General features: G+C 43.7%; 1 protein-coding gene across 2 annotated transcripts in view; it reads right to left on the bottom strand.

Annotated features, from left to right (window-relative positions):
• Atg5 (autophagy related 5) overlaps window positions 1-10,768 on the bottom strand; it is a 72,326-nt gene extending 61,558 nt beyond the window's left edge. The window contains exons 1-2 of one of the 2 annotated variants that reach the window (XM_048353752.1): window positions 10,480-10,768; window positions 1,310-1,475 (exon numbers count right to left, since the gene is read on the bottom strand). In XM_048353752.1, the coding sequence (XP_048209709.1) occupies window positions 1,310-1,417 (108 nt within the window). In that variant the 5' untranslated portion in view covers window positions 1,418-1,475; window positions 10,480-10,768. Of the gene's footprint in view, window positions 1-1,309; window positions 1,476-10,479 lie in introns of those variants that run through there. The other variant, XM_048353753.1, reaches the window with a different exon arrangement.
• Window positions 10,769-12,526: the final 1,758 nt, after the last annotated feature.

Below are 12,526 nucleotides of genomic sequence, written 5' to 3'. Positions count from 1 at the left end.
TGGGACTTGAACTTATGGCCTGGGCTCTATTCCTGAGCCTCTCTGTGCTCAAGGATAGAGCTCTACCATAACCTAGGGCCTTATATGTACTACATACAGGTTCTTCCACTAAGTCCTGCCCTTAGCCTAATTCCATTATCTTATGTTATAGATGGATTCAAGCCAAAGAAGAATGTCAGCCTGGCACTGCTTAATCATGCCTATAATCCTACTTATTCAGGGGGATGAGATCTGAGGATCATGGTTCAAAGCCAGCCCAGGCAGGAAAGTCTATGAGACTCTTATCTCGGGGCTGGGAGTATGGCCTAGTGGCAAGAGTGCTTGCTTCGTATACATGAGGCCCTGGGTTCAATTCCTCAGCACCACATATACAGAAAATGGCCAGAGGTGGTGCTGTGGCTCAAGTGGCAGAGTGCTAACCTTGAGCAAAAAAGAAGCCAGGGACAGTGCTCAGGCCCTGAGTTCACCGCCTATGCATGGACAAAAAAGAAAAAAAGAAAAGAGACTCTTATCTCCAGTTAAGGATCAAAGAAGCCAGAAGTTGAGCTGTGGCTCAAATGGTAGAGCTCTAGCCTTAAGCAAAAAAAAAAAACCTTGGGGGCTGCGACTATGGCCTAGTGGCAGAGTGCTTGTCTTGCACACATGAAGCCCTGGGTTTGATTCCTCAGCACCACATATATAGAAAAAGCTAGAAGTAGCACTGTGGCTCAAGTGGTAGAACACTAGCCTTGAGTAAAAAGAAGCCAGAAACAGCTCTCAGGCCTTGAGTTCAAGCTCCAGGACTGGCCAAAAAACAAAACAAACAAATCTCAGGGACAGCACCCAGGCCCAGCCTTTGAGCCCTGGGACAACACAAAAAAGAAAAAGAAAAATGTCAAAAAAAATAAAGCATAGGTGAATTTCCTTTGGCGTATGCCATGTGGCTACTGTATATGTTTTTGGTATACTGTGTATTGTATATATGTCTACCTGATCTAGGGAAGGGAAAGAAAAACAGGGTGTAAGATATCACAGGAAATGTACACACTGCCCTATTATGTAACTATACCCCTTTTGCACAACACCTTGTCAAAAAAATTTAATTAATAAATAAATTTAAAAAAAATAAAGCATACAATTATTTAACAATGATTTTGCACTACAGTTGGTAGGATTATAGAGGACTTTTATTTCTTTCTATTTTGCTTAGCTCTATCATTAAAGACCAGTTGCAAAGAAAATGTTGGATAACAGCCTCCAGGTTCTTAGAATGTTATTTACAAAACCAGACAAAATTCAACATCTCATTTGTCACCACCAACATACTTACATAATATGGTTCTGCTTCCCTTTCAGTTATCTCATCCTGATAGAGAGTGAAGCAAGTTGGAATTCGTCCAAACCACACATCTCGAAGCACATCTTTGTCATCTGTCATTCTTCCAGTGGTTAAGGCAGTACATATAGGCTAAATTCTTTCTTCAATCAAAGCCAAACTGAGAATAAATGTACAGCATTAGTCAAATCCTTGCAAGTATGAATGAACCCGCTATAAAATGGAAGTTTATAGAACCGAATGAAACTCCATGGTAAAACTACTTAAGGATAATTTTTAAAGTGTGTGTGTGTGTGTGTGTGTGTGTGCGCGCGCGTGCGCACGCGGAAAATAAATGGCATAAAAATTATTCACTTCAAAAAATCTGCATGGGGGGCTGGGGATATAGCCTAGCGGCAAGAGTGCCTGCCTCGGATACACGAGGCCCTAGGTTCGATTCCCCAGCACCACATATACAGAAAACGGCCAGAAGCGGCGCTGTGGCTCAAGTGGCAGAGTGCTAGCCTTGAGCGGGAAGAAGCCAGGGACAGTGCTCAGGCCCTGAGTCCAAGGCCCAGGACTGGCAAAAAAAAAAAAAAAAAAAAAAAATCTGCATGGGGGCTGGGAATATGGCCTAGTGGCAAGAGAGCTCGCCTCGTACACATGAAGCCCTGGGTTCGATTCTCCAGCACCACATATCTAGAAAATGGCCAGAAGTGGCGCTGTGGCTCAAGTGGCAGAGTGAGCAAAAAGGAAGCCAGGGACAGTGCTCAGGCCCTGAGTCCAAGCCCCAGGACTGGCAAAAAAAAAAAATCTGCATGGGCTGGGTGCCAGTGGCTCATACCTGTAATCCTTTTAGGATTACTTAAAAGGCTGAGATCTAAGGATCAGGGTTCAAAGCCAGGCTAGGCAGAAAAGTCTATGAGATTACTGTTTCCAATTAATTACCAAAAAGAGGGAAGGGGAGCTGTGGCTCAAGTGGTACAGTGTTAGCCTTGAGAAAAAAAGTTCGGGGATAGCACTAGGTTAAGTTTAAGACCTAGTACTAGCTTTAAAAAAAAAACCTACATGATTGAGCCAGGCACAGTGGCACTAACTTTTATAGTCCAAGCTCTCCAGGAGACTAAAGCAGGAACATTGCTTGAGTCCAGGAGTTTGGGGCCAGGTTGAGTCATTAGAAGCCCCATCTCTTAAAAAAAAATAAAAATAAAAAAAATACAAGGGCTAAGGAAGAAAGCATGGCTGGAGCACATGCAGCTCAGCAAGACAATTGTTTGGCATGTGCATTGTTTTGAAGTGAATAACTTTTATGCCATTTATTTTCTACACATATACACACACACACACGTTCAATGTTTAATCCTCAGTGTTACAGAAGGAAAAAAATGTGGAGCACTCTTTAGAATGAATGTAAAATACAAAAACAACAAATCATAAATGTAGAGCTACTTATTTAAAAGGATCATTAAGGGCTGTGGATGTGGCTTAGTGGTAGAGTGCTTGCCAAGCATGCATGAAGCCCTGGGTTCAATTCCTCAGGACCACAGAAACAGAAAAAGCCTTAAGTGGTGCTGTGGCAAGTGGTAGAGTGCCAGCCTTGAGCAAAAGAAGCTCAGGGACAGTGCCCAGGCCGAGAGTTCAAGCATCAGGACTGGCAAAAAAAAAAAAAAAAAAATAGGGGCAGGGGATATGGCCTTGTGGCAAGAGCGTTTGCCTTGTATACTTGAAGCCCAGGGTTCGATTCCCCAGCACCACATATACAGAAAATGGCCAGAAGTGGCGCTGTGGCTCAAGTGGCAGAGTGCTAGCCTTGAGCAAAAAGAAGCCAGGGACAGGGCTCAGGCCCTGAGTCCAAGGCCCAGGACTGGCAAAAAAAAAAAAAAATTAAAGATTTTTTAAAAATGAAAGGTTCATTAAAAGCCATTCAAAAATCATAGGCAAAGCTGGGTGTAGTGGTTGGTTCATACTTATAATTCCAACACTACAGACTCTGAAATAGGAGGGCAAAGAGTTTAGTTTAATACCAGCCAGGGCAACTTAGACTGTATCAAAGAAAGTTTAAAAAAAAAAAAGTATATGTAAATGTTCACTACATATTCAAAGAATGAGGCAGAATCAAAATGCAACTATACTTGCATCAACTTTTCAAGCTCAGAAGTCTTACCACTTTACCTAAAGAATACCTTTCACCCGGCCTGGGAATGTGGCTTAGTGGTAGACTGCTTGCCTTGCAAAGCCCTGTGTTCAATTCCTCAGCACTACATAAACAGAAAAAGCCGGAAGTAGTGCTGTGGCTCAAGTGGTATAGTGCTAGCCTTGAGCAAAAAGAAGCCAGGGACAGTGCTCAGGCCCTGAGTCCAAGCCCCAGGACTGGCAAAAGAAAAAAAAAAAAAAAAAAGAATACCTTTCACCTATGCCCAGTGATCCTTGATAGCCCAACTCCCAAGTACTACCATCTGGCTGTACTTGGGACTGAGCACAGTATCTCAGATAAACACTACCACTTGAGCCATTACCACTTTTAGCTCTTTGGTTTGGTGCCTGTTTTCTGTTTGTTTTTTCCTTTTCTTTTTTGGTACTGGTACTGGGGCTTGAACTCAGGACTGAGCACTGTTCCTTAGTTTCCTCAGATCTCAGCTTCCTCCACAGCTAGGATTACAGGTAGGAGTCACAAACACCCAGGTTGGTTTGGTGTTATATTTCTGAGATAGGGTCTGGATAATTTAGCCAGGGCTGAAGCCTCAGCCTCCCTAGTAGCTGAGATTGTAGACATGCAAATGCTTACCACATTCAGCTAGAATTTAAGTTAACCAGATCTTATCTCGACTAATAAATAGCTGGGTGTGGTGGGACACTTTTTACTGAAGAGATAAGAATGGACTTAAAGGAAAATGAAATCACCCAACTATAGGAGTGGGTTTAAAGTCTTACATTCTACTCATCCAAATTCTACAGTAAGATTTTAGGAATAAAAATCATTCACAATGAAATTATGTTCTAAAAAATCTTTCAGTTGATAACATCAGAAGTTTAAAGTGCATTTAATATAGCTAACCTACTGAACACATCACAGTATAGCAATACAGCATACTGTGTAGAACCGGTTGTTTTCCCTCATGATTCCACAGTGGCTGTGCACTGCACCTTGCTGCAGCTGCCAGGCATCACAAGAGAGCACCATACACAAACAGCCAACCAGGAAAACACCAGTCTTCAAAATGACAAGAACATGTAACCGTCGGTGGACAGGACAAAGATGACAGAGGACAAATAATATGGAAATATATAGTGTGTGTGTGTGTGTGTGTGTGTGTGTGTGTGTGTGTGTGTGTGTATGAAGACAGCATAAGGAACTCACTGAAAGCTATTAAATAGGTATTAAGAAACCAGGAAAAAGAAAGCAATAGACGAGGTTAATATGACTAATTAAAATACATGATTATGTGAAATGCCATGGTGAGACTCCTTTGTACAATCAACACACGCTAAAGAAAAAAGAACAACAATAAAGTAAAACAAGCTATGTTTGGGAGCTAGGCACCAGCAGGAGTAGAGAAGGCCAAGAAGGGAAGAGCCAACGGAGAGGATGAACCAGGAACAGGAGGGATGAAGGTGGAACAAGATGAAGGACTAAGTTCTTTAGGTGAATGTATAAAAATAGAATAATGAAACATGTTCAAATGGCTTTACAAAAGAGGAGGAGGGATGTGGACTACAGAGGGCTACAGAATGACCAGGAATTGTATGCACATATGTATGTATGTATATAAATTTCTCAATGAAACATCCCTTTGTATAACTAATCTACCTTAATAAAAAAAGAACTTAAAAAACATTCTCAAGTATAGTTTCTACTGAATCTGTATTGCTTTCACATAATGATACTTATCAGTAAGTTAAAAAATCCTAAATTGAAGACAGACTCTTCCTGACTGCACATTCTATTTCTGCATCCATTTCAGGAGTTATGTCAGTAGGAACCCAGTTGACATTTGTTAACCAGTCTTGCAGCAATTATAATTCCAAGCAGGGAAAAATATCATCTATAAAGACAAGAAATGGGCAAGGGCCAAGGTGCGCTGGCTCATACCTATAAGCCTTGCTATTCAGGAGGCAGAGATCTGAGGATCGCAGTTCAAAGCCAGCCCAGGCAGTTAAGTCTGTAAGACTTTTATCTCCAATTAATCACCAGAAAAGTGGAAGCAGCACTATGGCTCCAAGTGGTAGAGCCCTAGCCTTGAGCTGAAGAGTTCATGGACAGAGCCCAGGCCCAGAGTTCAAGTCCCATGAGCAAAATAAAGAAAGAAAAGAAATGGGCATGGTCATCAATTGTCAACTCTTTAGAAAACTTTGAGTTAGGTGGAAGAGCAGATAATCAAATAGTTGACATTAAAACACTTTTTTTTTCAGTCATGGGGCTTGAACTCTGGGCCTGGGTGCTGTCCTTGAGCTCTTCAGCTCAAGGCTAACACTCTACTACTTTGATCCACTGTGCCACTTCCAATTTTCTAGTGGTTAATTGGAGATAAGAGTCTCACGGACTTTCCTGCACAGGCTGGCTTTGGACAGGGCTGGCTTTGCTGGCTGTGGACTGTGATCCTCAGATCTCAGCCTCCTGAATAGCTACGATTACAGGCAAGCACCATCAATGCCCAGAAACACTTTCTTTTGCTTTTTTGTTTTGCCAGTCTAGTGACTTGAACTCAGGGCCTGGGCACTGTCCCTCAGCTTCTTTTAATCAAAGCTAGCCCTCTTCCACTTAAGCCATAGCACCACTTCCGGCTTTTTCTGTTTATGTGGAACTGAGGCATCGAATGCAAGTCTTCATGCATGCTTGGCAAGCATCACTACCACTAAGCCACATTTCCAGCCCCTTATATGACTTTATTTATTTATTTATTTATTTATTTATTTATTTATTTATTTGGCTAGTCCTGGGCCTTGGACTCAGGGCCTGAGCACTGTCCCTGGCTTCTTCCCGCTCAAGGCTAGCACTTTGCCACCTGAGCCACAGCGCCCCTTCTGGCCGTTTTCCATATATGTGGTGCTGGGGAATCAAACCGAGAGCTTCATGTATAGAAGGCAAGCACTCTTGCCACTAGGCCATATTCCCAGCCCCTATATGACACATTTTAATATCACATATGATCTTAATTATGGGAGTGACTTCACTGAGCCTCAACCTACTTTACCTATGAAAATGAACACAAGTCACAAAGTTGAAAAAAATAGGTATTTGATATGTAATGCGCACAATTCTTGCTTTAATGTGTAATCTGTAAAAATTCATGAAGTTTTAGCCACCTCAGTTTTATCCACCAAACCTAGAGAATCTAAAAGGTTTGATGAAGATGAACTAAAAGCAATAATTTGGTAGCAGTACACAAGAGGAAAGCCTTAAGTTAGGCTAGCTTGGAAGTAATTTCTGCGACTCAGGAATAAAGAAATGAGTGCTTGATCTTGAATGGTCCTAGTGGACTGTTAAGAGATGGATATGATTCTTTCAAAGGAAGAATGGATAACAGTTTGTAAAGCATGAAGAATGAAGGCAGGGAACACTTAAATACTGACAGTGGGCTATAAGGTAAAGTAGGCTTTGAAGTCAAACTGATGAGGGTTTAAACCCTGACCTATTCGTTGTGTATCCTTCAACAAACCTGTCCTCTCTTAATCCAGTATCTTGAAGATAATTCTACTCTTCACTCAATAATTGTTTGCAGAGTAGTTTCTTTGTGCTTCCAAGGCCCCTGAACAGGAATGTTCCTTCCCACTTTTTTGGCCAACTCTTTAATCCTCTCTTGAACTGATGCTAATCTTCTGAGAACTTAATATCAGCTCCTTGGGAAGCTTGCCCCTAAGCAGCCTCCAGTCTAATTACTTTAGCAGCCTACACTAGGAAATATAGTGTTATTGTAGTTATCTGTCTCTTGCCTCTCCCCTTTCAAACTGGGAGTTCTTTGATAGCAAATACAAAATTTAAATCATAATTAGCACATAAGGCTTGGCAACTTTTGTTAAATATAAATTAACAAAATCCCAACCTTTGTTAATCCAAACTACCTAAAAACACTTCTACTTAACTGTACTACCACACTTTAATTTCTGCAGTTATTTATTTAGAAAGGTTTCTCTACATACATCTACAGCTTTGTCACCACCAATTGTGAAGGCACAGAAACTCCAACCCATGATGCAGACTCCCAGAAATAAGCTGTTTGAAAATAGAGGCTTCCTGGGGCTGGGGATATAGCCTAGTGGCAAGAGTGCCTGCCTCGGATACACGAGGCCCTAGGTTCGATTCCGCAGCACCACATATACAGAAAACGGCCAGAAGCGGCGCTGTGGCTCAAGTGGTAGAGTGCTAAGCAGCCTTGAGCAAAAAAGAAGCCAGGGACAGTGCTCAGGCCCTGAGTCCAAGGCCCAGGACTGGCCAAAAAAAAAAAAAAAAGAAAATAGAGGCTTCCTCACTGGAATGTTCTAATTCAGGACTTGTGATATAGTAGGTGACCAGTTGACATCTGCTAACCAATTTACATCACCTACCAAGAAAGGTTAACCTGGAGCTATTTTTTTTTCAAAGTCAATTAGATCTTAGCTTTAACAGTCATTTCAAGAAGAATGTTAGGACAACCCCAAAAGCAGAGACACTGAAGTGACAGCATGACCTGCAGCACCCCCCCCCCCCAGAGAGGGAGCTATTTTCAACAACAAAATACACAGGTACCTAGAAATTTCAAAATATAGAGAAGTTTGTAAGCAACTAAAAATAATAGTAAATGTTGGCTGGCTTTCCTTTAAGTTTAAACCCCTCAAAAGTGGGTTGTGAGTACAGTCTCACATGCCTACATTTCCCTAATCAATCTACATTCCCTAATTTGCACCAACACTATGGTGTATTTTCTTGTTCCTCAAATTTCCAAATAACCGGGCTGGGAATATGGCCTAGTGGCAAGAGTGCTTGCCTCATATATATGAAGCCCTGGGTTCGATTCCTCAGCACCACATGTATAAAAAAGGCCAGAAGTGGCGCTGTGGCTCAAGTGGCAGAGAAAAAAGAAGTGGCCTTGAGGGGAAAAAAAAAAAAAGAAAAGAAAAAAGAAGAAGCCAGGGACAGTGCTCAAGCCCGAGTCCAAGCCCCAGGACTGGCAAAAAAAAAAAAAATTCCAAATAACCTTCCCCACCCCTCATCTAAAGACCTTGCTTTCTATTTCCTTTTGTCTCATTTTACTTAACTGCCCCTCCCTGGGGTGGGGATGTGGAAATCAGGTAAATTCCCTAAATGTTAAAGTGGCCAAGGCTCACTCTGCAAGACACTCCCTTTGGGGTTTCCCAGGCTATTTTATAAATACCATTTATACATTTAAAGTTCCCATTTACATTTTCAGTCCACAGACCTGAGCTTGCTTCACTTTGTATACCACTACACAATGACATAGCCATCCAGGAATTCAACATATGCAAAACTGGAAATGGATTTTAGACCTTCCTCCCTCCTCTTCCAATTATTCTGTTTTCTTCTCTATTTCACTAGGTGGTAATTCTATTCTCAGACCACAAACCTTACAGTCTTCACAACTATTCTTTCACATTGGACTGCTCCACCTTAGAAACAAGTCTACCATCTAATCAGTTGGGGCCATCACCTAGGGACCTCCCTAATCAGTTACCTTGACCTTTAACCTGGATAAATGCAAAGGCCTACTACCAGCTCTCATTTTTGCAGACCTACAGTCAATAAAGCAATCTGACCTTTTTACTTTTTAAAGTCCTAGTTAGGATTTACACTGCACTCAAAAACCTACCTCAATCAAAGCAAAAACTAAGCACTTTCAAAGCTTACAAGTGTCTACACAACCTTGCCCTATTTCTACCTGAGAAACTACTTCCCTTCCCCACTTGCTCATTGTTTTCCAGCCAAATAAACTTATATGCTCCAGCTCTGGGCCTCTTTGGTAGCTCCACTTGTCAGCTTCAAACTTCTAGGTCTTCCGCTGAAGTCAGTTTCTACGGCCACCACTTGACCTCCCACCCATCATCTGACATATATATATACACATATATATATGTATTGGTGAGTAGGGCTTCAACTCAAGGCTGTCCCTGAGCTTTTACGTTCACTGACAGCTTCAACCACTTTGAGCCACAGCTCCACTTCCGGTTTTCTGGTAGTTAATTGGACATAAAAGAGTCTCACAGACTTTCTTACCCGAGCAGCTTTTGAATGGCAATCCTCAGATCTGAGCCTCCAGAGTAGCTAGGATTACAGGCTTGAATCAACAGTGCTGGGGGCTTGACATACACTTTTTATTTCAATGCATTCTCTTCCTCATCCCCAAAGTGAACTTCATAGTGACTTGTTTACTGTTTGATTGAGTGCCTGACACCCAGCAAGTACTCGATATTTGTTACTCAAACCCACACCTGACATGCAGACACTATCTTAAAAGTCCACATCCATACAGCTCCTTCTGCTCATTTTTCCCCAATTTTAAGATGGAGATCGAAAACACCTGTTTAAATCTAGTGTAAAATCCCTCTCAACTACTACCATGAGGCCAACATCCTCATTTTCAAAATTCAGCTAACAACTCTTGGTTGTGAATTACTTCAGTCATAATCAAGTACTCAAGGACTCAAGGGATATATCAGGTGAACTCTGGAAGGTCTTGGAGGTTTAATTGCTGTTTGATAAGTCTCTGGGTTCTGATTACTGAAAGTATGCAATGCTTTCTCACCCTTCAGAAAAATCTAGAACCACCCAGTTCCTGGATTCCCTCTCGATCGCTTAGGAGCTGAAAACAATCCAAAGTATAACTAAAGTCTGCGAAAGTGCTTTAGCAACAGAAAATGGCTTTGTCGGCACCAAATAATATTGCGAAAAGGAGATCTGAGAAATGCCAAGGTAAAGATAAAATTTCCCAGAGTAGATATTCGCCGATCTAGTGTAAAATCGAAATGCCCTGGGAAATATTTGGCTAACGACTTGAATAACAGCTGAACTGTCGAGCCAGGCGCTCGACCAGAAGGACGGTCCGCACCAGGCCGGGCCAAGGACTCCGGGGGCGGTGCCCGGAGACGCCCCGTCAGCGCCACCCGGGTGCACTCGCCCCTTCCCGCACCCCACCCCCGCCCGACCCCGACCCGGCGTCCGCCTCACGCCCTCCCTCACGCGCGGACACACACACACCTTCCCCGAGCGCCGGCTCCTCCGTGCTTGCTGCACCGGTGAGGTGGCACCGTCCCAGCACCGCCGGCCTGACCCACACAGTCCTGCAGACCGCTCGGGGGTAGGGGCGGAGGGGGGGGGCGGGCTAGGAGTCCCAGGAGCTCGCGCAGCCGCAGAAGGCACCGGTGCCGTGGTCGGAGCGAATCCCGGCTGTACTTCCGCCCTGCGGTTCTCAGGGAATACAACCGGCAGGGACGCCGCGGAATCCTGCAAGCCCCCTGCGAATCCAGTCACCCTGGGCGCCCGGAGATGACGTCACGATACCCCACGTGGCCTGCGCCCCGCCCTCGGAGCCCGGCCCAACCCCGCGAGGCTCCCGCTCTCGAGCATGCGCAGATCAGGCCGTGCGCCTGACGCGGGGCGCTGCGCGATGGCTCCCGGTGCCGGACCTCCTGGAATCTGCAGGCCCTGCCCTGCCCTGCCCTGCCCTGCCCTGCGCTGCCCTGCGGGTCTCGGGAAGAAGTGGTTTGGGTTTGTTCTTGTGCCTTTCCTCGGGCTTGAACTCGGGGCTGGGCGCGGTCCCTGAGCTCTTTTGCTTTTTATGCTTAAGGCTAGCGCTCTACCACTTGAGCCACAGCTCCGCTTCCGGCTTTTTGCTGGTTAATTGGAGGTAAGCGTCTTAATGGACTTTCCCGCCTGGGTGGGCTGAATCGGCATGCTCAGATCCCAGCCCCCTGGAGAACTAGGATTACAGGCGTGAACCACCACCACCTTCTGGCAGAACTACAGCATCTTAAAAATTACCAAGACACCACCTTCCCAGAGCCTAGCCTCCTTAAATCTCATCACAAAATGCTCTTATTAAACATTAACTTCCAAGGTGCTTTGACATGCGTTTTCTCAGTGAATCAACTTTTTTTTAGGATTATGGTACACATTAATGGCTGTGTTTAACCGAAGACTGAGTTCAGAACACACACACACCCATCCCCATCCAAGTGTGTCTTTCTCTTACTGTTTTTGATTAATATACTTCTAAAGAGTATTTAAATTAGATCCCTCCAGGAGTCTTAGTAGGTGTAAGGTCCACCCCCAGGCGGACTCCATGCAGTTGCTCCGCATCTGTTTAAGTCTGTGCCCAGTACCAGCAGTAAACTAGGTAACTGGCACACCTGGAGGCAGTTACCTCCCCCTTCTCTAATATCACATCCAATCCACCTGGCCATATCTCCCACCTTTTTCTATATAATGCAGCTCAACACAGTCCCCACTCTCTTTTCCTTTTCTCTCTTACTGTCTCTTGCTCTTTTCTCTCTTTTTCCCTTCTTCCTTCCCCTCTGCCTCCCCACACCTCAATTTTGTATGGGCTGGCAGTTTGCTACCCACCCACCCCCCCAAACTCCTGAACCATGTGGTGAGTTTCCTTTCTGGAGAACCATACAGTAGGTATTTAAGGTCTTTCTGGTTTTTTGTTTTGTCATGTTTAATACATTCTATGATGCCCTGTGTGCTAAGTAAATACTGGTGGACACTCAGAACAGGTTCTGAATAATTGGATAGATATGGGAAAATTTTGTATTCAGCTTCCTGGGTGCTGGCTTTAGAGACTTGCCCCACCGTCCCTAGCTGGGTCCACAGGATTATTTAGAATCTTCCTGAAGGTTGACTACTTCAGTGACTTTCAAATGATTGGTTACAATCCACAGTTAGGGGAGCATGGCTAGCATCATTTTTTTTTTTTACTAGAACACATATATGTTCAAACAGAAAAATGTCCGTCCATAGCATCATTTTAAATGAAATAGTAATGGAAAATACAAACATGATTCACATAGTTAAAAGGTAAATACTGTTTTCTAAGATGTTTACTTATATATGTATGTAGTATCATTGGGTAAGACTTTGAAATATATTTCTTGCCGGGCTCGTGTCTAACTATAGCTACTTAGGAGGCTGAAATGTCAGGATCACATTTGGAAGGCAACCTGGGCAGGAAAGTCTGAAGACTCTTCAGTTAACCAGCAAAAAGCCAGAAGTGAAAGTGTGGCTCAAGTGATAGAGTACCA

The sequence above is a fragment of the Perognathus longimembris genome, chromosome 9 (genome assembly GCF_023159225.1).
Source record: "Perognathus longimembris pacificus isolate PPM17 chromosome 9, ASM2315922v1, whole genome shotgun sequence".
Lineage (NCBI taxonomy): Eukaryota > Metazoa > Chordata > Mammalia > Rodentia > Heteromyidae > Perognathus > Perognathus longimembris.
This window is presented reverse-complemented; position numbering and strand designations above follow the sequence as displayed.